Source organism: Artibeus jamaicensis, unplaced genomic scaffold, assembly GCF_021234435.1.
Source record: "Artibeus jamaicensis isolate MK-2021 breed Jamaican fruit bat unplaced genomic scaffold, CSHL_Jam_final contig_391, whole genome shotgun sequence".
NCBI lineage: Eukaryota > Metazoa > Chordata > Mammalia > Chiroptera > Phyllostomidae > Artibeus > Artibeus jamaicensis.
The window spans coordinates 15,794,057-15,821,136 of record NW_026521814.1 but is presented as its reverse complement, the minus strand read 5'-3'; the positions used below and the strand labels follow the sequence as shown (position 1 = coordinate 15,821,136).

At 39.9% G+C, this 27,080-nt stretch overlaps 1 protein-coding gene across 4 annotated transcripts in view; it reads left to right on the top strand.

Annotated features, from left to right (window-relative positions):
- CCDC141 (coiled-coil domain containing 141) overlaps window positions 1–27,080 on the top strand; it is a 166,196-nt gene that overhangs the window by 113,300 nt on the left and 25,816 nt on the right. For all 4 annotated transcript variants that reach the window (XM_037130059.2, XM_037130057.2, XM_037130055.2 and 1 more), the window contains 9 exons: window positions 2,946–3,087; window positions 4,783–4,902; window positions 6,810–7,001; window positions 12,536–12,718; window positions 17,052–17,231; window positions 17,801–17,926; window positions 19,772–19,960; window positions 20,739–20,918; window positions 23,856–24,005. In XM_037130059.2, coding sequence (XP_036985954.2) covers window positions 2,946–3,087; window positions 4,783–4,902; window positions 6,810–7,001; window positions 12,536–12,718; window positions 17,052–17,231; window positions 17,801–17,926; window positions 19,772–19,960; window positions 20,739–20,918; window positions 23,856–24,005 — 1,462 coding nt within the window. The remainder of the gene's footprint in view (window positions 1–2,945; window positions 3,088–4,782; window positions 4,903–6,809; window positions 7,002–12,535; window positions 12,719–17,051; window positions 17,232–17,800; window positions 17,927–19,771; window positions 19,961–20,738; window positions 20,919–23,855; window positions 24,006–27,080) is intronic.

Sequence of the window (27,080 nt, the reverse complement as noted above, 5' to 3'; positions counted from 1 at the left end):
CTATGAGGTGGTAAAGAGGGAGGACTCTGAGATCAGATGAACAGGTTCCAATCCCAGCTCGGACACATAATTGTGACCTGGGCAAGTTACTAAGCTGTTCTGTTCCTCAGTTTGCTCATCTGCAAAATGAGATAACAGTTATACCCAGATCATAGAGTACTAATGAGGAGATGGCTTAAAATATTAAAAATGGCGACTCGTTCCAGTAAGTCAAACCTCACTTTTCGAATATCTTTGTTCTCAAACAGTTTGGTTCTCGACCAAGTCATTCACAGAAAAAAAGTCTTGGTTGTCTGACAAAACTTCCGGTCCCGATTCTCTACCCAACAACCTGTCCATGCTGATACCTGTATAATCAGTCACGCATCTCTCAGGAGACAAAGGAGGTTCAGTTTTCAAATCCCTTCTCAAACAGTTCTCTGGAACGTATTAAGTCCTGGAACCGAGGTTCCACTGTACCCAATCATTGTGTTTAGAAAATGCGTGCCCATTTATTTCACAGACTTTGTTCTCTGTACCGTCTTTCTACTTTTTTGTTTTTATTTTCTTATTCCAGACTTTATATACTATAGAAAACTTGGAACCTACAAGATACAGGACACTTGGGCTTTTAACTGCTTTTTTAGCATATGTCTCAAAGTTTAGGGCCTAGTTAAAATATGATTAACATTAATACACTACTTTTAAAGAACTTGTGGGCTTATAAGAATTATTTCTAAAACTCTCCTGATTTCTTGATTATACTCTTCACTGTCTTTGAGTTATTAATATACAAAACTAAATGTTTTAAGTGTAATGTCTATGGAACAACATGTATCGGTAATAAGATCTCCCCAGTGAAACTTCTCTGGGACTTGAATGGTCTCAGCAGTATATACACTTGAACCCGTGCTCATTCAACTAGATGCTCAGGCTGCCTGATGACCTCTCCCCTCTTCAGCAGCCTTGGTGTCATTTCTGAGATGTTACTTCACCTCTCAGTCCTTTGGGATATTGCCCTCATTTCATTACTAATTAAATTCATTTTTACAGTGTCATAAATTAATTATTTGAGGTAAAACTACCGAAATGTGTACCTCATTCCAAGATTGTTTAAAACTCTGGGTAATTAAATTTAAGAGTTATCATGTTACTCTTTATTAGCATTTGAAGGAAGTGACTAAGGGGAAATAAAAGACTTGTTATATAGTAGGACAGGCTGAGTCTTAGGAACAGGCTGAAAAGTTAGAGAGGGTTCATTCCGCCAGCGATGTTGTTTTGTTGTCCCGCAGGCCTAAGTTGGAAACAATTGGGAATCATTTCCAACTTGCTGATCTGACTCTAGACCAGAGCAAATGGGGTCCAGATCTAAGTTCATTTGTTGTTTTAAAGGCATTTTTATTTTATGAGCTGTCATGTCACTTTCCTATTTCTCGAGAGGCCAGCACAGGTTTCCTTGTTATGAACAAGTACATTAGATTCCTAATTGTTTGGTGATAACTTGATTTTCTTCTAATGAATGCAGCCTTGAGCATTCATAATCATCAAGAACAAGGTCCTTAGTGTTACATCAATATTTTACCCTGTTGGATTAGTAAATGTTTTGTTAATTGGCTAATCCGCATTTCTATTCAAAGAGCTTCTTTAGATAAATGACGCTTTTAAATAACACCCTCAGGAAAACTCTTGGCAAACAAACTGCTTTTCGACAAAAGGGTCTTAAAATAGCTTAGAGAAATATTAAAAAGCAAACCTTTTGAGAAGGAGATTAGACCTGGTTGTAAAACCCATAACTCATCCTTTCCCTCAGGACTGACTGACTTAAACAAAGGAATGTAATTTGGTTTTGCTCTTTGTGGTACCAAGATGATAGTTATTGAACTTCTTTTTCTTAATTTTTAAAAAGATTTTATTTATTCTTAGACAGGGAAAGGGAGGGAGAGAGTTAGAGAAACATCAGTGTGTGGTTGCCTCCTACATGGCCCCCACTGGGGACCTGGTCTGCAACTCAGGCATGTGTCCTGACTGGGAATCGAACTGGCAACCCTTTGGTTTGCAGCCCACACTCAATCCACTGAGCTACACCAACCAGGTCTTTAAAATTTTTTTTAATTTAAATTTGTTTATTTTAATTGTTGTTCAAGTACAGTTTTCTGTGTTTTACTCCCATCCCAGCTAACCCCACCCCAGTGCTCCCCACCTCCCTCCCATTTCCACCCCCTTTAGTTTTTGTCCATGTGACCTTTATACTTGTTCCTGTAAACCCTTCCCTTTTCCCCTGAAATTCCCTCTCCTCTCCCCTCTGGACAATGTCAGCCTGGTATTTCAGTGTCTCTGGTTATATTTTGCTTGCTTGTTTGTTTGTTATTTAGGTTCCTATTAAAGGTGAAATCATATGGTATTTGTCTTTCACCGCCTGGCTTATTTCACTCAGCATAACGCTTTCGAGTTCTGTCCATACTGTTGCAAAGGGTAGGAGCTCCTTCTTTCTTTCTGCTGCATAGAATTTCATTGCTTCCAGCTCTTGGCTATTGTAAATTGTGCTGCTATGAACATTGGGGTGCATAGGTTCTTTTGAATTGGTGTTTCAGGGTTCTTAGGATATAATCCTAGCAGTGAAATTGCTGGGTCAAAAGACAGGTCCATTTTTATTTTTCTGAGAAAATTCCATACTTTTTTCCACAGTGGTTGTACCAGTCTGCAATCCCACCAACAGTGAACTAAGGTTCCCTTTTCCCCACAACCTCTCCAACACTTGTTGTTTGTTTCTTTGTTTATGATGGCCATTCTGACCGGTGTAGTAAATGAATGGATCCAATAACTTCTGTTATTCTACAACCTGAAGCTCGGTAACTTTTGTCAACTCATACCTTTCATGAAAGAGCAAATCTGCTCTCCAGTGTTTCCCGTTGCCAAGGCTTCTCTACGGAGGTGGAGTGAACTAACAGCTGACTTGTTCCATTCAGCTCTCGGGTGACTGGCCTCCAGGAGATGATGGGATGTATTCACAGACGAGTGGATCATCTGACTGAACAGTGTTCGGCGCACAAGGAATTTGCTCTTAAGAAACAACAATTTGCAGCCTCAGTGGAGGGCTACCTAAGAAAGGTAGTTTCATAAAATGTCTCCTCCTTAAGCTACTATTTAGATAAACTCCTTGCTTGGTGATAATAGATGGTGTGGCAGTTGCAGCATATGGGCCTACAGGGAGAGGGTATGTGTGTGTGTCTCCTTAGGCTGTGCTCATGTTCCATATTTGGTTTTATCATTGAACAGAACAGAGTTGCAATTCACTGCTGCTCAGCAGCCATCCCTGCCCCGGTCACCAAACTGTGTACATAATCCCACTCACCACCCAGCCCTGAACACGCATTCACAAAGGCTGTCCTCACTTTGTGCAGACCTGTGTTAACTGAACCATGAAATATGAACCATGTACATATTTCAATGGAGTCCTTGATTTACATGATTCTCTGCATGGCTCCAATACACACAGATTTTACTTAACATGGTATCACACAACAAGAGGACCTTAGATCAATACAACAAACGATGGGTTTAGGGGTTCCCAGAGTGAGTTGCCATTATCATATGTTATTGAACCAGGCCAGAGCCGTGGACACAGTCATTGTGAATACAAGCACACACGTGGAAGTCCTCTCTGCAGAGAGAATAAAATGGCCTAGTGTGGGAGAATTTTCTTTTCTGTTTCAAAGCCAGGCAGACACTATTTGACTAAATAAAAAAATGACTTATCTGTAGGTGGGATGCATAGCAAACACTAGTACTAACACCTTAACGACATTCATGCTGATGGATCTCATTGCATATGTTGGGTGTCAAATTTTCAATGATATTTTCATTTGATAAAATGGATTTAATGCCTGACTTGAAACAAGCAGAACTGGTAGACTTCACAGGAGAGGTTATTAGATAATCATGTCTCTATTTAAATTGCCTCCCCACCTGTTATTGGTCCAGAAACTCGGGAATCTGAGCCTTGTTCTGATGCCTGGGTCCAGGGAGATGGTGGCAGCTGTGCAGCCACATTCCCTACAGCTTGGGCATCGGCTAATTTGGTGGAAACGCAGCAGGAACTCAGACAGCTGTTGCTCTTGTCTCACTGCCAGCTTAGAACCAGTGTGACTCTGGGAAGTATGGACTCTAGTCGGAGACCGGGATGAAGGCAGTATGTTGAATGGAATAGAACCTTTAAAGGCCGCTTAATTCATTGATTTGTGTGTACTGAGGATCAAATATAACCTTTTACATTCATTGGTTAAGTCACCTAAGTGTGTTCCAAACCACATGTACCGGTTTGGTGCTGCCCCAGGGTCCCGCAGTTTTAAAAATAGCAACCCATAAGGTGATCCAACACTCAGACTCTAGACCTCCACTTCAAAGTGTGCCTGAGAATCGGGCCCCATTCAACCTACAGTGGACAATTGTGAGTTAATTAGCTAGATAAATTAATCTCTGCTGATGTGTTGGCAAGTGCATTATCCTCTCTAGATAATACAGATAATAAATTCTTAGAAGGCATGGGTGATTGCTTTCATCTCATTGCTGTTAATAAAAAAGAAACATTTTTTACATATACCCTCTATTGGTGGGTCAGTAGTATTGCCTCTTATGGAGAGCAGCATTATTAACTTAAATAAGAAGTTCTAAAATACTTAAAAGTACTTTTAGATTAATATCGATATATTAGAATATAGTGGGAATGTAGAGAGTAGTATAATCTTTTCTATTCATATGCAAATACATATTACTAAGGCTACCATATATTCTTTTTTCCTAAAGGTGGAAATGTCAATTCAGGAAATCGTCCCAGTGCTTTCCAATGCAGTGGATGTTGGTTCCAGCCTTTCTGAGTCAGAGAAGATTTTGAGTAGATATCTGGAACTAGATATCCAAGCTAAGGTAAATATAGTGTGAATTATTATTATGGCTACAATTTTGTAAAGATGATCTCTTCATACTCAGTAGCTATAAAACTTAATCCTAGTTTACTTGAGGGTTAAAATTCTAAATTAATATTATGGCAAATGATCACTTAAAAACTCCTACTCTTCTGTGTATCTGAATAATTTATATTTATATGTACCCTCACAAGGGGGTTTGAGCTCACTGTAACTCAGTGTTCTTGCTTGGTATCAAATACTCATTTGGCCCCTTTTCCTGGCCTGAGAGATGTTAGCAGTCCTTCTGGGGTGCCAGAACAGGCAGAGAGAGTGCTTTTATAATACTATCTGTGATTTTCTGCCAGAGTAAGTTACAAAAGAAAATGACCAGAAGCAACATGCATTAACACAAGGTCCCAGGAGGCAAAAGCTGTTTGCACACTGAACCTGCAGGGACAGAAACTGCCCTGCTCTCCCCAGCACCTTGTCTGACTCCCTTTCACCCCTTCACATGGGGCTGGGTTTCAAATATTCCTTCCAGCAGCTCTGAACCTGCACTGAGTCCCAGCCCAACCCAGCAGGCATCTAGGAAAGTTGAGTTAAGACTCTTCCCTGGCCGGCCAAGGTCGGCAGGAAACGGCTGTGCATCCCCACCAGTTCTCAGCAGAAAAGCCTCCTTTGCAGAAACTCCCCCAGCCAAAACTCACAGAGAACCCCATTTTTAAATGAGGTCTTTTTAGTTCCTTATCTAAAATGTTTACATGTATTATATATTATGCTCATATATACACTGGTGGAAGATGATTTGGCTCTGGGGCACAGAGTGTATATACAAATTATGTAATGCAGAAATGTGCACCTGAAATCTGTATGATCCTGTTAACTACAGTCACCCAATAAGTTTAATTAAAAAATAATAAAACCAATGGCCTAAACCTTATAGACTATAATGTTATCAAATAAAGTTAGACCTACATAAAAAAACCATAAAATGTTTACAATAAAATGTGTCTGAATCCATTTTTTTATTCCAAAATTTTTAGAATTATGGACGGAATTGCATAAGAGAAACTCCACTCATCCTCCTTCCCCAAGTGCTGTCTGGGAGGAGCACTTGTAAATTAAAATCACCATCATTCAACGGAGTACAGGGAGAGCGTATTAAATACAAGTAGGGAAGCAAATGAGAATGGAGCTTGTTTCTTTCTTTTATGCTTGATTCCTAGCTTCATACCATGAAAATTCATGTGGTTCTTTCTGTGGCAATTGTATATGAAATGCTTACAAAATGTATTCATAATCGGGGGTTAGATTTCACGTGCCAGAAATAGCACTCAAAACGGCAGAGCAACCCTAAGCAAGACAAATTCACTGACCCGTCAGGCTATTTAGATCCCAGATGTAACACTCGCCCTACATGTGTTTAAAAATTCTTCTAGATAGCAACCCAAATAAGCCTGTGTAATCAATGTCATCTTTTATAAATTAAAAAAGGAGCAAACAATCTATATAAACTTGTCACACTATATATAAAAATTAATTTAAGAATTTGCTAGAGCTATTGTTAATTTCAGAAACATTTCTAATATATAATTATTTCATTTAAATTATTTAAAATATTTCTGCCATTTTGTTTTACCACCTTTCAGACCAAACAATTTTTCTTCTATTTGTAACACAAAATTTAGAATATTCTAAATAAGAAGTATAGCTGATAGAGTGGAAGAACAATTTGAGATGGTTTTTATTTTAAGATACAGATTTAAAAAAAAATTTTTTTTTAAAGTTGTGCCTTCCTTTTATTGAGAAGAGTCTTGGTACAAGTTCAATTAATAATCGTAATAGATGGATGTGCAGAAGGTAATGAAATGTGAATGTTCATGATTCCCTTGTCAGCTTCCGGCCCTCTGTGCTTTGCTTTCCTAGGAAACATCACATGAATTAGAAGCAGCTGCAAAACTTATGACAGAGAAAAATGAGTTTGAACCTGATGAAGTAGCATCGCTCTCTTCTAAAGCTAAATGGCTAGCGGAAGAATTAAACATACTCAGCCAAAGCATCAGCTCCAGGTCACAAGTTCTGCAAACCTTTGTGGCATTTCTAAAGTCATCAGAGGAGGTACTGGCCTTTATCAGCAATGTGCTGGCCTTTATGAGCCATGTGGCCTCCGCCCATCTTCCTGTGGGGATGGAAGCCCTGGTGGGTTGGTTGTTCTGTACCCTCCACCCCAGAGCATGCACTCATTGACAGGCCCTTTATTCACCAAGGCACCATATGGATACTAAAACAGTAAGTGGTTTTACTAAAACATAATAAAAGTATGTATGTGTAGATACACACATAAATAAGCAAAGTGATTGTGTTGAAACACTTTTACTATAGCCCATAAATACTTACACTATCCTAAACATAGAAAAAATGATTTAAAAATAAGTCATCTGCTAAACCACAGTTCTCTCTGAAGCCCTAAGCAATTCATGTGGCTCATTTAAAATACACCAAGTCAGAAATTACACTCTTGGGTCCATTCTTAGATTTTTTTTTTTTTCAGTCCTCACCTGAGGATCTGTTTCTATTGATTTTAGAGAGAGAGGAAGAGGGGGAGAGAGACAGACAGATAGACAGACATTGATATGAGAGAGAAACATCAGTTAGTTGCCTCCTGTATGTACCCCTACCTGGGATCAAACCTGCAGCCTAGGTATGTGTCCTGACCAGAGGCTGAACCTGAAACTTTTTTTTGGTGTAGAAGATGATGCTCCAACCAACCTTGCCAGGGCAGATCTGTCTTGTTTGATGCCTTTTAACAAGTTGCTTCCCAGAACTTCTTCTGAGGCACTGTTTTGACAGGGTTGTACCAGGCGATCTATAAATTCCCTCTAGTGGACCAAGATTCTTTCTCTCAGAGGCCCCAGTTCCTCGAAGATGATGTTATTTTTAGAAAAGTGCTAGGGTCCCAGTGCATCCAGGTGCATGTGGTTCACCCTCCTTTCAAGGTGGGGGGCACTAGTTTAGTGGGAGGTAGAGCCAGCAAGGTCCCTCAGGGGTAAAGCCAACCAAAGTTAGGTAGCACCTACACTTCCATCTCCTCTCTCCCACCCCCCCCCCCATCCAGCCTTCCCACATTTCTGCTGCTCTCGGTCTATAATATTCTGAATCTCTGTCCCTCTGGAGGAAGGGCATGACCAGTCCCTAGAAATCTCAGGTAACTGCTACCTCCTTTCCTGTCATTTCTGTCATTTCACCCCAAATTTTTATGGTTCAGCAGAGCTATAACAATGGACAAGATTATTCTGCTGACAAACATTTTTATTTGGAATTTGAAGTGGTGGAAAAGGTACAGAGAGGTGTTCATTTTCTGCATTTTTATTGCCAAAAATGTACCTTCTTGGCTTCTGGTTCAGTATGTACTTCCATGACCCATGCTGGGCCCTGAAGCTTTGGGTTTCGGGCTGAAGGTTTAGCTTAGTAAACGACACTTTCTCAGAAGGACCTGGTGTGCTTGCATCTTCCCAGCTTTCACGTCATCTGTTATCCTATCTGGCAGGGCCATCCTCCTGCTAGGCAGTGTTCTCCCTGTCACTCTCCTTCCCTCCAGGTCTTTCTCCTTCCCTCAGCAGCTCCTGGTTTCTCATTTGCATTCCATTCTCCATGCCCTCACCCTCCTTCCTTCCACCCTGACTCACCCTGCCAATTCCCGATACTACATCAGTCCAACACTCTGTTCACTCAACTTTTCTTTTCCAAGCTTTCAGATGCTCCTGCAGAAAGTCATGCAATTGTGCTCTGATTGGTGCTGTTACAAACGTATGGGTCTCTGCCTCAGCTGGGTCCTCCATATGCTGCTGGAGCCCATTCAGTAGCAGCTTGCAAACATCTTACACCAGTTTCCATACTTAAATCTCAGCCGGTGCTCTTACCTCACATCTGACTGGAAGAAAGTATGAGTCCATTGAGACTAACTGGCTTAGATTTCCAAACCAATTGATATATTCACCCCTCCTCCACCGTGACCAATAAAGTGAAGTCCCTACTTCTGACTAGCACCAATCGAAAATCAATCTCGCCTTGTATGTCTCTTTTCTTTTTTAATACTAATTTTATTTTTTAAGATCTTATTTATTTCTTTTTAGAGAGGGGAAGGGAAGGAACAAGAGGGAAAGAAGCATCAGTGTGTGGTTGCCTCTCACACACCCCCTACTGGGGACCTGGCCCTCAACCCAGGCATGTGCCCGACACTGGGAATCAAACCAGCCACACTTTGGTTCTCAGGCCTGCACCCAATCCACTGAGTCACACCAGCCACAGCCCTCCCCTGTATGTTTCCATATCCTTCAGAATCTAGCTCTGCCAGCCTCCTCTAGTATTTCTAATTTGCTTTTTCCATTACTTCCTTCTCTTTCCTCTACGGTTAGGCCCAAAGGGTCTTGCCCTCATGAAGGCAACCACTCTCTAATTTTCCTGCCCTTCACAGCTGGACTTTGGCACTGGACGATGACATTTCTCATCTCTACTAGCTCATTCTCTCCAGTCCTCACCCCAGAGCAGTTTAACTTACTTCCTTTTTAATCCTGCCATCTGCCATCTCTTCATTCCACTGAAAATGTCCTTATAAACCACATACTGATTGACAAATGGTTTATTTTCAATCTTTATCCTGCTTAATCTCTCTGCTACATTTATTTAGTCCTGTTATTCTTACCTCTTTCAGCTTAAAAAAACAGATTTTTGAGGTAAAATTTACATAGCATAGAATTCATCAATTTTGGAGAACAGTGATTTTTATTATAGTTATTGAGTTGTATGACCATCGCTGCACCCCAGATTTAGAAGTTCCAGCACCCCACCGAGCCCTGGGGCACTCTTCCAGTCCATTATGGTTTCTGCTCCCAGCCTCACACAAGCACTGACCTGCTTTCCATCTCTGTAGATTTGCCTTATTTGGATATCTCACATCGTTAAGGGGAGTCACTCTGTCTACTCCTTTATCAGTTCCTCCTCCCTTTTCCTAATTCAGTTCTCTGTTCCTGAAGTGTGGCGGGTCCCAGAGACCTTGCCTGTGCTCTCTCTTACACATTCTACGTGCTTGTCCTATAAAATTTACGCACACCACCACCCATGATTTCAGTTCACCAATAGCTGAAAAATGGTTCCCCAGCCCCAACAGTTCTCAGCCAATGCTTTCAACGTCCAGTCATACTCATTACCTGTGTATCCTGGGGGCTCCCGAAGCTCAACAAAACACAACAGGTTGTCTGTTCCTCAAACGCGTTTTCTTTTGTACCTTGGTGTTGGGTCAGTGACCACATCATCTTTCGGAAATCTTACGTAGAAGCTTCTAGGTCTCTCAGTGTACACTTATTTTGTACCAACCCCTATGTTTTTCATTTCTGAGTTTGTTTAACCCTTACAACACTTCTGTGTTTACTTACTAATATTCTATTTTACAAATGAGGGAAACTGAGGCTTTGAGAAGCTAGGTATACAAGATTAAACACCCAGTGAACATTAAAACTGATATTTAATCCTCAATCTCCTCTCGTTTTTTCCTATTTCAAAGGCCATGCAATTCAGTACCTGTCTACAGACAGACACGACCTAAAGGATTTCTGAACCCCCTCCTCTCCATTTGCACCATCTCTTCCTCGGTTCAGGCCCTCATCATCTCTTTCCAAGCTTAAAGAAATCACCTCTGCCCAATCTCTCTGTCTCCTATAATTTTCCCCTTCCACTCCTCCTTTCAGAAATGGTCATTCTAAAGCAAACTTAATCATGTTACCTCCTGAAATTCAGGCACTTTGACAGATGTAATTTGTGAAGCAAGCTGTAAATAACTTATCAAAACTGGATAAAGTTTTAAAGTTTATTATTAATTCACTCAAAAATAAACAAGTACAGATTCAAGGGAATTCCTATAATGATAGCATTCTCCCTTGCCTTCAAGGAGGCTTTTGGAACAGTTGGAAAAGGCAGATGAATTAAAGTCTGTGTTTGGAGAATTGCGCCTAACTGACAGCTGATCAAATTGCACCTAACTGACAGCCAGTCTGTGGTGCTCAGTCCTGCTGAAGCACTAATGGGTCTCAGGCTGCTTCCGAGTCACTGTGATAGCTAATGAGAATGTGTCACATCATGCTGGTCACAGTAGACAATGAACTGAAACCTGTAGCAGGGGTTTTTCCCAACACAATTATCCCTCTAGCCTCCTTCTTACCGCTCAGCTTGTGCAACTGAACTTCGCCCACACTAAGATCATTTATCAAGCCCTGAACAGGCCAATACTCCACACATGTTATTCCCTCTTACTCTGAACAATTCTGAAAGACACAAATCAAAGGTCACCTGTTTGGGGAAGTCCTTCTCTATCTACTCAGTGTAGAGTTGGCGGTCCCTCTGCAGTGTGACCAGTGTGTATATCACCCTTGTGTTGCAATAACTTGCTTTTGATTATCTTTGTTCCAGAACTATCTTTGGGAACCCAAGGAAATAAATGCATAATTCTTACTAGGAAATCCTAGAAGACTCCATGGAGGACGTAGCATTTTAACTAGCTCATGAAGGATGAGTAGGAGCGCAAAACTGGGAAAAGGTCATTCTGGGCTGAGGAATCCTACATCAGCAAAACAGGGCCAGGAATAAATGGAATGTGGGAAATGAGAGAGCACTTCCATGCTCTCCATTCGTAGGCCCTCCTATTAAGTTCATTTAAATTAAGAATGTTGTTAAGGTCTTTAAATGCAGTGACTAACCATTGTCTGAAGTTTGTCACCCTGTTCAGATGGATTTCAGCAGTTATGAGCTCTTTGAGTCTTGTCTTATTGGCCATTAAGTATTATTCAAAATACATATAAACTTATGTCAAAGATTTTTACTATTTCTATATCAGTCAATTACACATAAAGAACTATATTTTTAGTTCTCCAGGCACATTTGATTTTGTTTAAGCTCTTTCCAAAGAGAGTGATTGAAAATAATCTAGTACTGCTTACATCGGTTAGCAAATGAAAAAAATATAATTTTAAGGAGGTGAAGTAATCTAAGAGTAGCTTATGAAAGCAGTTTAATATTAATATTTATATAGAAAATTAGTAATTATGTTTACTTTTATTCTGGTTTATCACTGATTCACAGCAAATTGTGATTTACTAAAAATTTTTCACTGACTCACATTATTTCCTTGGTCACATACGTATATGTGTACATATGTATGTATATGGCTTTCCTCTGAATTACAAAAGTCAGCTTTAAATAGAGCCATGCCAGTATTTGACATAAATTGTCCCCAGTTGCAAAACATACACATATATAAAATACATAAACATGATTTGAGTTATGTAGGTCTTATAGGTAATAAGCTCATTTGCTCAATTTACTCCCCAGTGGTAGTCCTATCTGGAAAAAACCTAGATAGATTTTCATGCCTGTTAAGTAAATTGACAATATTTAATAATTATTTAAAGCATTCTGAAATGTAGTTTTCATTTTATTTTTATGTAGGCTTCTATTGGAATCTAGCGTCATTTTTTCTTTAAAAATGTTTTTAAGTGTCCTTATTTTGCATTTATATTCTCTCTTCCCCTCCCCCTCCCCCCCTCCCTCCCTCCCTCCCTCCCTCCCTCCCTCCCTCATTCTCTGTCTCCACCACCCTCCAGGCAGAGGGGCAGTGTCAGCGCCTGAAGGAGTTTTACCGAGCCGCCGCGGACCCACGGCAGGAAGGGGAGACCACAGAAGCTAAGCATCGGTCTGACTCAGTCGAGAGGCAGTGGCTGCTGTTTTTGAAGAGAAGTTTTTTAGTTCAAGACCTAGGGCTTGAGTTTCTTAATTTAATGAATATGGTGAGAATGACATTATGTGCGTCACACCATCCGCGAGGATTACTTGTCAAAGTCAAAATCATAAATTCAAATGTTCAGCTATCACTTAATCAGCAACGTGGGTTTAGAAAGTTCTTTTTTAGCTTCATTCAACCTCAAGCAGTGCTGAAGCCCAGCATTCCCATGTTTATTGAGTCCTAGACTTCTCATAAGTTTATAACATGAAGGCTTTTCCAGCCGTCTAGAAAACAGAGTGACTGTAATCCAAATGCACCATTTTTATTATTACATAGAAGTTCACCCGAAAGTTCTGTCAAGGTCCTTACAGAGGTTCCAGTGGCTCAGGTCAACATCTAGGGTGAATTTTCATCTTGATGAATTTCCTACTGTAACAGATCTTCTTATAGTGACGTTCCATTATATTTAGAAATGTGCCCTCCTAAGCTTTAGTTGACAACTTGTATCTGTAAAATAGTCTAGAATCCTTATATCAACTGCCAACCCATCTGAAGTTCTCTACAGAATTCTTAAAGGATAGCTAGTCCTCTTCTCCTTCAATACCTCAAGAATCTTCTGAATGAAACTGCTCATTCCATTGTTAGATAACACCAGCTGCTAGAAAACATTTTTTTAAATGCGAAGGCAAATCTTACTTCCTATCTGGTTCTATCCCTCTGTAGCTACACAAAGGGGGAGGGAAAGTATTCATACTGGATTTGAAGAACATGAAAGTTCTTCAAACATTGAAAATAGTTGCTATATCTAGTCTGAGTCTTTTTCTGCAGCAAACCACATGAAAACCCTTCCTATAATTTATGAGTAGCTTTATTTCTCTCTCCATCCTGATTCTTCCTCCCAGAAATTCCTATGTTTTGTCAAAATCATTCATAAAATATAACCAAAAAACTAAGTACAACTGCAATGCAGAGTACAACAAAGGGACATCATTCTTTACTAATGAGACCTAAGATGATCATTCATTTTTAGCCATGATTTTACATGGCTGATTCCTATTAAACTTGTGATTGAGTAAAACTCTCATGCATTTTTCTTATAGTTCCCACCAAGCTGGTCTCTCCCATTTTATAAGTGTCAGCTATTCATCTTTTACATATAAACGTGGGTCTTTCTATTTACCCCTATTTAATGTTATTTTGTTCATCTTCACCCACGATTCCATCTCGTCAAACTAATTTTGGACTTGCTGTCCATACATTAGCCATCTCTCCTGGGTTTAATTCTACCCCCATCTATCTAACGTCTTATGATTTGCATAATCATAACTTGGCAGAAATCAGGTTGACTCAGAGCGATCAAAGAATTCTTTCCAAAATGTTCACAAACTTCTTGATCAACAATGAACTTATTGCCCTGGCTTTCATTGTAAAGCTTTCCAATCTATAAACTGTGTAACCCAGCCTTTCCCCCCTTTGAAAGTCAAAGCATTTTTCTTTCTCTGATTTTCCGGCCCTTCACCTTTTTCTTGTAGCTGTGCAAAGATAACTGACATCTACAATTTTCTTAGTGCTCTGAGATGTGATTAACCTCAGTCCTGAGCCTGAATTCATTTGGAAGAGTTAGGTTCTGTCTAACTATCCTCATCTACTTTCAGCTGCAATTTTCTCTTTATCTTCTTTGTTTTTTGGCTCAAATCCTAGGGCTTGAGTTCCTTAATGTAATAAGTATAGTGAGAATGACATCATCTTCTTTGTCTCAACCTTTGTTGTTTAAAAGGCCATTCTTGTTCAATTTGTTGAACAAAATATGGGAAGCAAAATATACATCAAACAGTTCTAATACATCTTACACTATCTTTGAGACTCACAGGAAACTTGCCAAGCGGTTTGCCCATGTTCTTGTGGTGTTTGTTGTAAAAAACAATTAAGTTATTTTTTCATTTAGAACATGTATTATCTATCTACCTACCAACAATCTATCTTTACATTTTTACTTTGTTCGGTTTATATTCTTCCATCTCCTGATTGTGTACTTCTCTGATAGGCAATCATAAGAGAATTTAAATATTTGCAAACTGCATTTTTTTTTTTTGCCTATTACTAACTTCATTTCAGGAATTTTACTTTCCATGTCTGAAGTTTCCATTTGGCTGTTTCTTATTAGATATCAATTGCTGATGAAATTCTCTTTCTTGTTCTCTCTTTCTTCACCTTTGCTATACTTTTTTTAACCATATTAATCATGGGTGTTTTGAAGCGCATGTCAGCTGATTCCTACATCTGGGTCTGGAGTTGCTTCTGTCGTCTGCTGTTTCTCTTGCTTTCCAGTCCTGTGGTCCTGTCTTGGCAGAACTAGTAAAAATTTATCAGATATCAGGCATTATGTTTTAAATTGCATATTTTACTACTGTCATATGATAGATTCCTCCTTATTGATAAGAGTTCTGGTTCACATAAGAATTTACTTTATCAGTTCAGTAACATTCTGAGATAAGAAATGGTTTGTAAAGCAAGTGAAACACATTTTACTTCTCTTCATATCTTTTGGACTGTTAGGCTTTGAACAAACATTACTGTTGAAATTTGGTAACCAGTTTGCCTGTTAAGAGGGGAGAGTGCCAGCTGGCACTGTCTGCTCAGTGTTCTGCTCTTGATTAGGGTGCCATGGCTCATATTTTCAAGCTGGAAATTGAAACTTTTTCAGTTCACCTAAAAATCAGCAAGACTGGAGAAGCCGATTTAAGTGAGAAACCGGGCAGGCATCTTGATGAAAGTGCCCATTTACACGCTTACTGTGGTGAATACCAAGAACGCTAGATGGGATGCCTGCCTGTTATTGGGGTATCTAGAAAGCACAACGTTAGAAGACCATTTACTGTGCCTGCGTCTGAATGGCAAACAGACCATTTAGCGTCCTTACACAGAAGTAGAATGAGTGGTATGTTTACTGACCAGACCCCAGATAGATTATTCAGTGTTCCTGTGGGGTCAAAATACCTACGTCCGCCAAATACATAATCACTCTTTTTGGATCTTGCCATCGGGGCATCAACAAACCCTGCCACCGGTCTCCTTCTCTAGACCTCCCTCGGACCAGCATGGCCTGCTGACTGTAGCTGTCATGGACATGCTACGATTTCCAAGTGTACATTGATTTATGTATTATATTACATTTTGATTATTAGTTTCTTAATGATGTGTGAAAGATGCCCTAGTTTTATTTATAGTGTAGATAAAAATTATGATGTGGGGTGCATTCTGCTGAAGTTGTTTAATATCTTTCATAACATTTAGCATCTTGTTAGCCATAATTATAGAATGTATCATTTCATTCCTAGATCCCCAAATTCATGGACAAAATCTCATTTGGGACCTGCAACTATATATTTGTTTAATTAATTGGCACTTTATAATGTCTAAATTAATAATACAAATATGCAATAGTAATGTTTAAAATTATTTTTAAGTGAAGTAACCTATTATTTTAAGTATCTTATTATATTTTTATGACACTGTTTTCTAACTATAATCTGAAAGGTCCCTTGACTTTTTAGATATTTAGTTGACATTGTCATTATAGAAATCCACATACATTTGCTTCTTAGAAATTCAAGAATTTACTTTGATGACATCAAAGTAAAAGTCATTATTTTGCCAAACAAATCTTTTTCCTCAGTTTTTGATGTTCGCACATGAAGTAGCATGTTGTCTTCTTCCTTTTTACCTCTCATTATTCTGCCTCCAACTGAGTTTCCTCTTGTTTAAAGCCATTGTTGAAAGGATTTCAAACCAGTCAGCCAGAACCTAAAGTGGGGAAGAGAAGTCTTGAGATTTAGAGACTGTGCTCGTGGTGCCCAGTGGGGACGCAAATACAGAGGGAGGTAGATGCACTTTTCCGGTCTCACAAAAGGGAGCGAGTTGAGGAACTGCTCACAAGGGAAACTTAAAATAGTTATCATATACACAAGGAGATAGTTTAAAGAAAAAACAGACAGAAAAATATGCCCCTCATACTCCCTGAGACTTTGACATCTGTTATTGAGCATGTTAAAATGAAAGGTAGAATGCACTTTAAAAATTATGCATTAAAATAACCTTGACTTTAAGAATACAGAAGTATTCTTCTGTATCCCAGAGTTCATTCAGTCACCCCCTCCAGCCCCAGAAGGTGACTCCAACATCACTGAGGTCCCAGAGAATGCAGGGCCTGCTGTCCCAGCACGGAACGTGACTCCTGAGAGCCCAGCCCTGCAGGCACTTCTGCCTGGTCTTGATATCAGAACTGCCCATGCTCCGCTCTGGTTGTGATCAAGTGTTTGCCTCCTAGAGTAGTTATATGCAAAAATGTTACAGTTCTTGGGAAAAGGAAGCCATTATAGGAATTATTTATTTAACAGGCACGAGAGAACGAAATATTAAATGTGAAAAATAAAGTGCATTTTGTGGAGAACGCTATGGAAAGCCAGAAGGCAGAAAGAGAAGAACTCAGCCGCCTTCGGATGGCATGGCAGCTTACAGCCTCTGCAAGCAGGCCTGGGAAACAGCAGTGGGGAGCCTTCAAAGAGCAACTTAGAAAGGTGAGGGAATAGGCAACGGGTGTTATTCAGCCTTGCAAAAGAAGGAAATTCTGGCATGTGGGACGACATGGAGGAACCCTGAAAACATTATGTTAAGTGGAAAAGTCAGATACAAAGTGAGAGATATTACATATTCCACTTATGAGAAGTACCCGGGTAGTCAAATCCCCAGAGAAAGAATGCGGAATAGAGGTTACCAGGGGCTGAAATGAGGGTGGGAATGGGAGTTGGTGTTTAATGGGTGCAGAGTTTGCATTTAGGGATGATGGTATTTGGTGATTACACACCAATGCGAAGGTACTAATGCCCCTGAACTGCACACTTAAAAATAGTTAAATTGCTAAATTGGTTATGTACATTTTACAACAATAAAACCAAAAGAGGGAAAGAAAATGAGGGCCTATGCTTTTCTTCACTGATGTGCTTTAGAACCACAAGCTCACGCCAGGTGGTGAGTGTTCTGCTGGGGACAGAAAAGTTGGATGACACACCGTGTCATCACTGGAATGACCCTAATGCATTTCCTGGCAGTGGCAAAGAAAACACGCGTAATCGCCCGTTTATTTCAGACTACTCACAGCTTAAAGCTCCTTCAGGAAGCACTTACTCCTGTGTCTGCACTTGACCTTGGAGGGAACCTCCAGACTACTCTAGGTCTGAGGAAGAAATGGAACACAATGAAGCCTCAGTTCCAGGTAAAGAAGCAAACCGATGGACTTGGGTGAATGGAAAATTTTTTTCACTGTTTGGTTGCAGTTTACCTAGTTAATTTTAACAGACTGGTGAATTGCTATTTTTTTAAAACAAAATCATTGCTTGACGTAAAATATCCAGTTAAAAACAATTTTCTTACTGTTTTTCTGCACTATTATGGATTTGATGACATACAAATATTTGAGCTACAAAAAAAACCCTAAAAGTAATCTTACCTTAGATTATTTTAATTTACATCAAATTGTTTTCTTATTGTTTTCATCATATGTATTTACTGTAGTTACTTTCTAAGGGGTATAGACATGTTTTAGATCAAGCATCTCAGAACAAGGAGGAGCAAGCTCTGATACAGAGGCTGTGCTGCCCTCTGCCCCTGGAATGGCCCCATGACGTCACTGTCCCCACCCACTGCTCCCCCAGGCTCCTAGCACCCTCCCAGGAATTTGGCTGTGCTCTCCTATTTTCTTTCTCTGAGAGCCCTCAGGATGTGAGAGATAAAAACCATGAGTCATTTTCCCAGGCCCTGACTACTAATGCATTCCAGACCCTCACCTCCCGACACTCCTAAACTTGACGTAAACGCCGAAAATGGTGGTCCGTCAGGTAATCCTCCTGCCTGGATTCTTGTCCATTGCTGCAAAGTTGAGATACCTGTGTTTCTGTTTGCCACTACTTTGTAAGTGTTGGCTTTAAAGAATCCTGGAATTAGAAGTTTGAAGATTCCTGTAGAGAATATGTAATTTACATTCCTTTCAGACAAATCAATATAATGTAGAATCACCCCTCCCCCACCAGCACACACACAAAACACACAACATTGTAGCCCACAGTGAACTCAGAAAATCTAGTTAGCCTTCACGTCAGTTTTACTGATGTTCCCTGAGTCGCATGCTTATCGTCATTTCATGTGTGCTCAGGTGCACATCGTGCCCTGCACAGGCAGGAGTGTGTGTGTGTTTAAGTTCCTCTGAATTAGGGACTAGAAAGCTTCTTTACTGCTGTCTCTGTGATGTGCAGGGACACATCAAATATGTCACTCTGTGTGTGATATATTTGATATCCACATGCTCAATTGGAGATTCTTATTAGATCATTCTCCTGCAAATTACCTCCTTATCCTAAATAATTTCCATTGTTTTTGTCTTTGCTCTAAGATTCAGTCCTGAAATTACTGGAAGTTCCTCTCTGAGTTGTCCACACTTGGTACATCCTACCCCAGGATCTGGACTTCGATGAGGGATATCTGAGTAGTGCTGGGTAAAAGGAAAGGCAGTTTATCCCTCCTGCAGGCAGTGGCTATTTGTGGATTCTGGGACGCCCACTTTTAAAGCAGCGTATCACGGTGCTACTCAGCTGTGGTTCATTCTGATCATTCTTTTATCACAGAGGACAAGTGATTCCCCTAATATCTTTATATACTTGTCTTCTTCTGGTGTTCTTACCCTACCACCTGATTCTAGTCTGTGTTAAATATCAAAGGTGATCATAGCTTCATAAAATAAATGAAATTCATTACTTAGCAGATGACTAGAATATTGGGTGAGCTACAGAAATATATGACTTTCCATTTCACCACCTAACTTTAAAATTAAGACTTTTTTTCATTGCTCATAACCTAAAAACTTTTTCTGAGATGACGGAGATGGAATAATACACCCCCAGTTTTAAACACAATACCTGGATTTGCAGGGGTTGGGGTGAGGGCAGCCATCATATTTTCATTAATAAATGATAGAATAGTTGGCTATTTAGATTTTAATGTAGTCAATTGTAAAGTAAAAAGTTCTCTAAAAGCTGGATTTCCTCTGTCGCTGTTGACGTTTCAGCAACTGAATGATGAGGTTCGATACATTATAAAAGAATCAGAAGCGTTAAATGGCAAAGGAGCCCCTGTGAAAGAGAAGTCTCAGCAGCTGAGGGATCTCATTCACCTTCATCAAAAACAGCAGGAGAGAATCCGCGACTACGAGGACGTCCTGTACAAGGTAGTCCAGTTCCACCAAGTCAAGGAAGAGGTGAGACCTGTCACAGATACCCGAGAGACCCTCAGTTTTAAACTATGCAATTAAACATAAAGTATTGTATAATAAATAGAAGCCAAATTGCTTATTCTGCCATTAGAAGCTTCCCACAACCGGGCTTCTAACCTTCCTCTCACTCCACACTCCCTTACATCCCAGCCAGCCGGCCTGCAGACCCCCGGACTACCCTTTCTCTCTTCGCTGTCCAAACCCTGCTTCCAGTGACCCTCTGTCACTTGGGATGACTTTCTTCTCTTCTGAATTTCTAGAACTCTCAGTGATTATTCCACACTTTCGTCATTTTAGCATCTTGATTTTTAATTCCTTTTTACCCCCAACTCAAGTGTAAGCTCTTTGAAGAAGAAAACAAATGCAATTTTTTGGTATCTCAAGTAGTGGCATCTTAGAACACTCAGTGAAAATTCATAGTTAATAGAAATAGCCTCTATTAATAAAAATGGAGATTATTGATATCCTTTAAAATGGCCTCCAAATTTACTCACAGACCTACATCACAGACCTAAGTCTCCGTAAGATTTCAGGCTATGACCAAAAACAGTGTTTTCTTCTTTAATAGAAATGACAACAGTAACCCCTCAGCTTTACCCTGTTGATTTGCAGCATTGTAACTCTTATTTGGTAATAACACTAACAACTGTAGATGGGCTTGGCCGCATGTGACCAGCTAGTAAAATGTGTGACAGGAAACAGGCTTTAAAAACCTGTTTTCATTAAAATGAAGTTCATGTTAATTGTTAACGCTCTATTCCAGCTGGAACGTCTCATCAGATCAAGAGGGTTGGTGTTTCCAGAGGAGCTGACGGACCCTGATAACACCCAGGATGCCCAGGTTCAGCTCAGTCGCTCTCAGGAAAAGCAGGCTCATGCAGACCATCTCCACAAACTGGCCCTTTGCCTGGGAGCGGACGTCATCTCGTCAGTGCAGCGGCCTGTAAGCCACAGAGAACGCCATCGCTCTGACCTGAACCCAGCTGGGGGGGTGGGGGGGGGGCGGTTCCATAGGGCCACACCAGGCAGGCTGCCTACTAGATGCCACATTTAATAGTACATTACATTTCAGATAAGATCAAATTCAAGGAGTTCATCATCACCAAGCCCTTATTATATGAAATGTTAAAGGGACTTATCTAAGAAAAAGAAGTTAAAAAAAACTTGAACAGTGAAAGGACAGCAAACTCACAGTTATTAACAACCACACCTAAAACAAAAGCAAACTAAAAGGACAGCTAGATCAGGAGCAGAACCATAGAAATGAAGATCACATGGAGGATTAGCAACAGGGGAGTGGGAGAAGGAGAAGGGGGGAGAAGGTACAGAGAATAAGTAGCATAGATGGTAGGTAGAAAATAGATGGGGGGGAGGGCAAGAATAGTAGGGGAAATATAGAATCTAAGAACTTGAGACATGTGGACATAAACTAAAGGGGGGGGGGAATGGTGGGGAGGGGGGGGTAGGGTGGAGGGGAATGAATGGGGGAATAGAACAACTGTAATGGCATAATCAATAAAAAATAAATTTAAATAAATAAATAATAATAACACCTAAAAAATAAAATAAAATAAAAGTACATTACAACATTGGGTAGTGATTTGTGGTGAGTTCCTACCACCTATAACAACAGAAACACATTTCAAGGAGGAAAAATCTGATTCGATAATAAAAGTCTTGTTTAATACATCTGTTCTCATGCTAATTTGAAAAATTGTACAGATGTGTTATGTAATACAGTAGTCTTTTTTTGCATTTGAAATATGCCTAATGCAACTAAGAAACTAAACTTCTATTCTAATTTAAAAATGGATACAATGCAGTTACTGGAAAACTTTTAAATATGTTAATAAAAACTTGGATATGGGAATCTACATTTTAAAGTATATACTTTATGAAATTTAAATACAGGGCAAGTATTTCTGATAGAAATTTAACAAAAATTGATATGTGCTATGAGTGTGAAATGCACACCAGATTTCAAAAACTTAGTGTTAAAAACTTACTAATATTTTTTAATTTGGTCATGTGGTAAAATGTTGATATTGGACATATTTTGTTAAACTGTATTGTGAAAATTAATTTCACCTGTTTTTATGTTCTAAAATAACTACTAGGAATTTAAAATTATTTATGTGGCTCACGTTATATTTCTTGGACAATGCTGATTTAGCATTTCAGATCTGCAAGGTGTCTTAAAGACCATTTAACCTGATTTCATAGATGAAGAATCTGAGACCCAAAGAAGTTATTTTATCCCCCAAACCCCAGAATGAAAGAGCCTCCTGGTGGAGATCAAAAGCTCTGGGCACTAGACATTGGGTCTGCTTTGTTTCACTGGACGGACATTACAGAGGTTTATAGAAGGCAATGAAATAATTCCAGACCATATTTACATAAGTAACACATTAAGCTCTGATTTAATATATACAAGGTCTGTCCAGAAGGTATCCAGCCATATAACATGAAAAATAGAGACATTTATTGAAGAAGATACAAGATACGACAGATAATGTTCATAGGACAATGATGCCTCAGTCCCCTTCAAAGTAAGCACCTTGGGACTTCACCCAGTTCTCCTAATCACCATTAGCTGCCCCATCGTGTTTTCCTGAATCTCGTTGATGGTCTGAAATCTCTTCCCTTTCAAAGGTGTTTTTAGTTTTGGGAAAAGCTAGAAGTCACGTCTGGGCTGTAGGGGGCTGAGTCACCTGGGTGATCTGATGTTTCACCAAAAAACTCTGCACAAGATGTGATGCAGGAGTGGGCACATTTTTGTGATGAAGCTGCCAGTCACCAGCTGCCCATGGCTGTGACCTTCTCAATCATCCAAATAGTTTCTGCTTAGGAATGTTCAAGTTTAATGCAAGATTTGATTCAAATTCATTACTCACTCACTCATTTTGAATGTGAGAGCCACACAGCACTCATCCACACTCAACAGCATCAAACTCCCCCGCTGACTAGTACGGTGAAGTCATCATTGTTCATGCACATGAATTCTAGTCCACTCCTTGGCTGCCAGGCTACATCAATGTTGTGCAAACCGTTTTCATTATATTAACAATGGTTGGACTTCCACCAGATGGATTACACACACACATACACACACATTTTCACACACGTTCCCTAAATTCCTAATTTAAGGGACCAAATATTATATCTGTCCTATCCAATATGTAAAATATTAACAAAATAATAATGACCAACTTTATGTTAAAGTTTATTTAAGACATCCAGTAAACTACATGGAATGCACTGAACCTAAAGTATTTTTTTAACTGAAAGAGACAGGAATATGCAGTATCTGTCACTGTTGATAGAATCTATTTTCACCAAAAAAGGAGCTTTCTTTTTAAAGAGCTTTATTTTATTAGTAAATTTATTTTTAAAAGAAAAAAAGTAAAATTTCTCCCTTTGCACAAATAATGTAAATTGCTCTGCAGCCTGCATCAGGCCTTGGCCTCGGCAACCCTCTGCTGAGTGGAGACGGGGCACTTGCTTGATGAACCTGAGGTTGAGCTCAAGTTGACAGGAAAATTACAGTGCAGAAGCCAAGTGTTCCTAATGCATATTTTATGCCTTTTGAAGTAAAAATTAGACCTTATAATGAATGGTGTCTCTGAGGAGTTGGGTATGATGAGCAAACTTCAAAACAGAGGTGTCAAGACTTGAAGACTAATGGTTTGCCTTTTCCGTCATGTTGGGTGTCTGGCTTCTTTCTGAAGTCAGTATATTCAAATGTGCCTAAGCTAAAAATCAGGAGTGTCTATTTTTTTAAGTGTCATTTATGAATTTCCTAATGCATGTGACTAGCACATTTGTCTCACTGCTGGTTTGCCTGTTCCCTTTGTTACCGCCACTTCTCTTTCACTTTTAGAATTGCTCAAATGCATCTGCAAAGGACCTACAGCAGCAGCTAGATGTCCTCGAGGGGGAGAGAGTGACCTGGCGTGCCAAAGCCGAGGCAGATGAGCGGACACTGGCCCGGAGCTTGCAGTTCTGCACCACGAGGGACGAGATAACTGAGGTGGGTGGTAGGGGTCCGAACCGACACAGCACCTAAAGCGTGTGTCTGAACCTAAAGCACGTTAACTCAGTGTCCGTGCCTGTACATGCGCACACACAGAATCAGGCTTTTCCTTCACCCTTGACCTTTAATCCATGGAGCAGTGGCCTCAGAACGCAAAGTCTGAGTCAACTTCGATCTCCCAAACTTGTTGAAATCAGTACATTGACAACGTGTAGGAAAACCTGGAATTTAGTGTGACAGTTTACAGTACACTTTTTTCTCCCCCACTCGTACCCTTACAGCACTCATTTGATTGAAGGAATACAGCCTCCCAGGGCAGAAAGGGTGACACTGGCCCCTGGCAGCCAGCTCCAGCCTGCTGAGATTCTATTTAAGTGCCACTGACTCATAGTGAAGCCGGTGCTAAGGGCCAGGAGAGCAGGCTCTTCACCTCAGAGACTACAAAATATTATCACCAAAGTCAAGCGGCTGGTTTCATATTTATTAAGAGTGGGTTTTCTGGCAAAACAACTCCTAGATAAAAAGAAATATCAAATAAAAATTGTCTCTGCATCAGTATACCCCTATCACATAATCCTCTCCCTCAGTTCTCCTTGACTCCCATCCCCCGATACATATCGAACCACAAGCACCACCCTCCCTTAGTTAAACTTCTATTTAAAGCCTTATGTGTTTAGGAGAGCAAGGGTCCCAGTTCTTGACGGAGAATTGACAGAACACAAGGCAGCATAATTTCAGGCCCATTAGTCACAAATCCATTTGGAAAGAGGGTGGGGGAAGACGGAAGTGGTACACCTTCTTGAACATTGTTTATGACCAGTTTACACAGTCTAGGCCCAACACATATCACACAGTATCCAACAACACTAGAGCATGGACTAAAGAATTTGTAACTAAGCTGGAGCAGTGGTGGAGCTCCGACGTGCCCTCTCCTGCAGGCTGCCTTTTTACAGAGCAAGGGCAAGGGCAGGAGGCAAGCTGGGCTGCAAGGGAAGGCGGGGAGGTAAGAGGAGGAGAGAGCAGGGGAGGCCACTTGGATCCCATTCAGCAGGAGGGAAGCGGACACTGACATTAGAAACAATGTTCATTTTAGCAATGTGCCGCAGGATTGCAGAGTTTCTGCTGGGAATCAGTGTTCCAGGAAGTCATTTTGAGTAAGAGATTCATTTGGTATTAAACCTGGAGGGTGTCCTGCCCTCTAGGTAGTAGAGTGGCCTCTTCCAGTTCCTGTACTGCAGCTAATAACACTTCAGTCAGGGCTTGGTAAGGAAAGCAGTCACAAGGAGAGTGTTATTCTCCCCGAGGTTATACATTCTAGATTTGCTGCCATGAAAACTATTTGTTAATTATCATTCTCCAACATTATCTTCTTTCTTCTTCCTTCTCCCCATCTTTCTTTTCTGCCCTTCTTCTCCTCCTTCTGTTCTTCTTTGTCTTCTTCATGGTAAACTTTATGTCTTGCCGAAAATCACCCTCCCATCCATGATGTGCAGCTCTCCATTTACTGAAAACACAAGTGAAGCTGGCTAAGGTTTAGTCCCAGGGCCCTATGGCTCAGTTTCCAACTCCCTGAAGGGCCGTGGCATTTATGGGTCTGGGTATCCCTGTTCAGGCCCTTCCCACAGTTGATTCTGCTTACAGGGACTGCCTCATGATGAGCCTGTGCTGGGAGCCAGCTGGCAGGGACAGCAGACCACTCTCCCAGTCATAGTAGGGATGCCCGGGCTTGTCTGTACCCTAACAGGAATGAGCAACCAGATACGTGCAGGTTTGATTCAGGAATCAGATATCATTCTAACATGGTCTTAAACATTAACACAGCTATCCTTCCTATTTGCTTCTACTTCAGATCCAACTAATCTTTGAAATAGGTTATAGTTTCGCATTTAAAGGTTCTTTGAAAATCGTTGGTCCTTTTCCCCCTTTCCTTTTTTGTATAGCTATAGTAGGCATGTCACAGTGTAGTATCTATACTCTGGGCTTTCTGAGTCTAAGTGGGAAAGTAATTAGAAAGGATATTTTTAGTGCCCTTTAGTAAAATAAAGATATATGTGTTCTAGTTTTCTATTATGAATATCAGTGCAAACAGATGGCCAGATTCCAAAGTGGTAATAGTATTTGACACCTAGACATTTTATTATTATTATTATCATTGTTAGTTTTGGTATAGGTACTTAAAACATTATGTAAAATTAAAAGTAATATGTTCCACTACTTTTTTTTCTGCATAAAAAAAAAGTCAGATACCTTACCAGGAACCTAGACCCTGCATAGCACTTGATTTTTTAAGTTAATTTGAAAACACATTGTGTGTCTTCTAATGTGCTTAAAGGGCTTCCTGAAAGTTCAAAGACTCAGAGTTGAAATGAATTTTGGAGAATGTATAGTGTAATATCTTCCTTTTTTAGATGAGGGAACTGAAATGTATGTCACTTTCATTTGGCACCATGCGACAGGGCTGCAGACTTTTGGGGAGTCAGCTTTGGGCCAGTGGCCCGTTTATTGGCCACCAACACACTGGTCATCTGCTCAGCTCGGAGTTCACCATTCCCTTAATGTTTGGCTCCATTCAATCACTGCAGATCTGATGTTTAATGTATCTGTTTCCTGTGCTTTCCTCTTCTATTCTTATTCTGTGATACGTATATCAAAGAATACATATAACATCACATGATATATATGTGTGTGTGTATATATATGTATATATATATATATATATATATATCAAAAGCTGTTTATATGACCTGATATAATAACACAATTAAATTGGTGATTGCAACCAAAATTACTTTTCTTAATATTGCCATACATAACTAACTTACATGGTTTTAACTACACGAATGGCCCTTAGAAAAGGACGTTACCTCAAAGCAAAATAAAGTGAGGTGTTCTAAATGTGACTTTTTTAATGTGTTATAATTCCTTAAAGACAAAGAAACAGGAATTTGTGCCTTGGGTAAAATATTATTTTCTAATTTCATGTACTATATGACATGGGAAATTATAAAACTTCATTTTCTCCCCGTCTACCTACTAGAAAACACAGCCTTCAGACTGACATATTTTGTGATT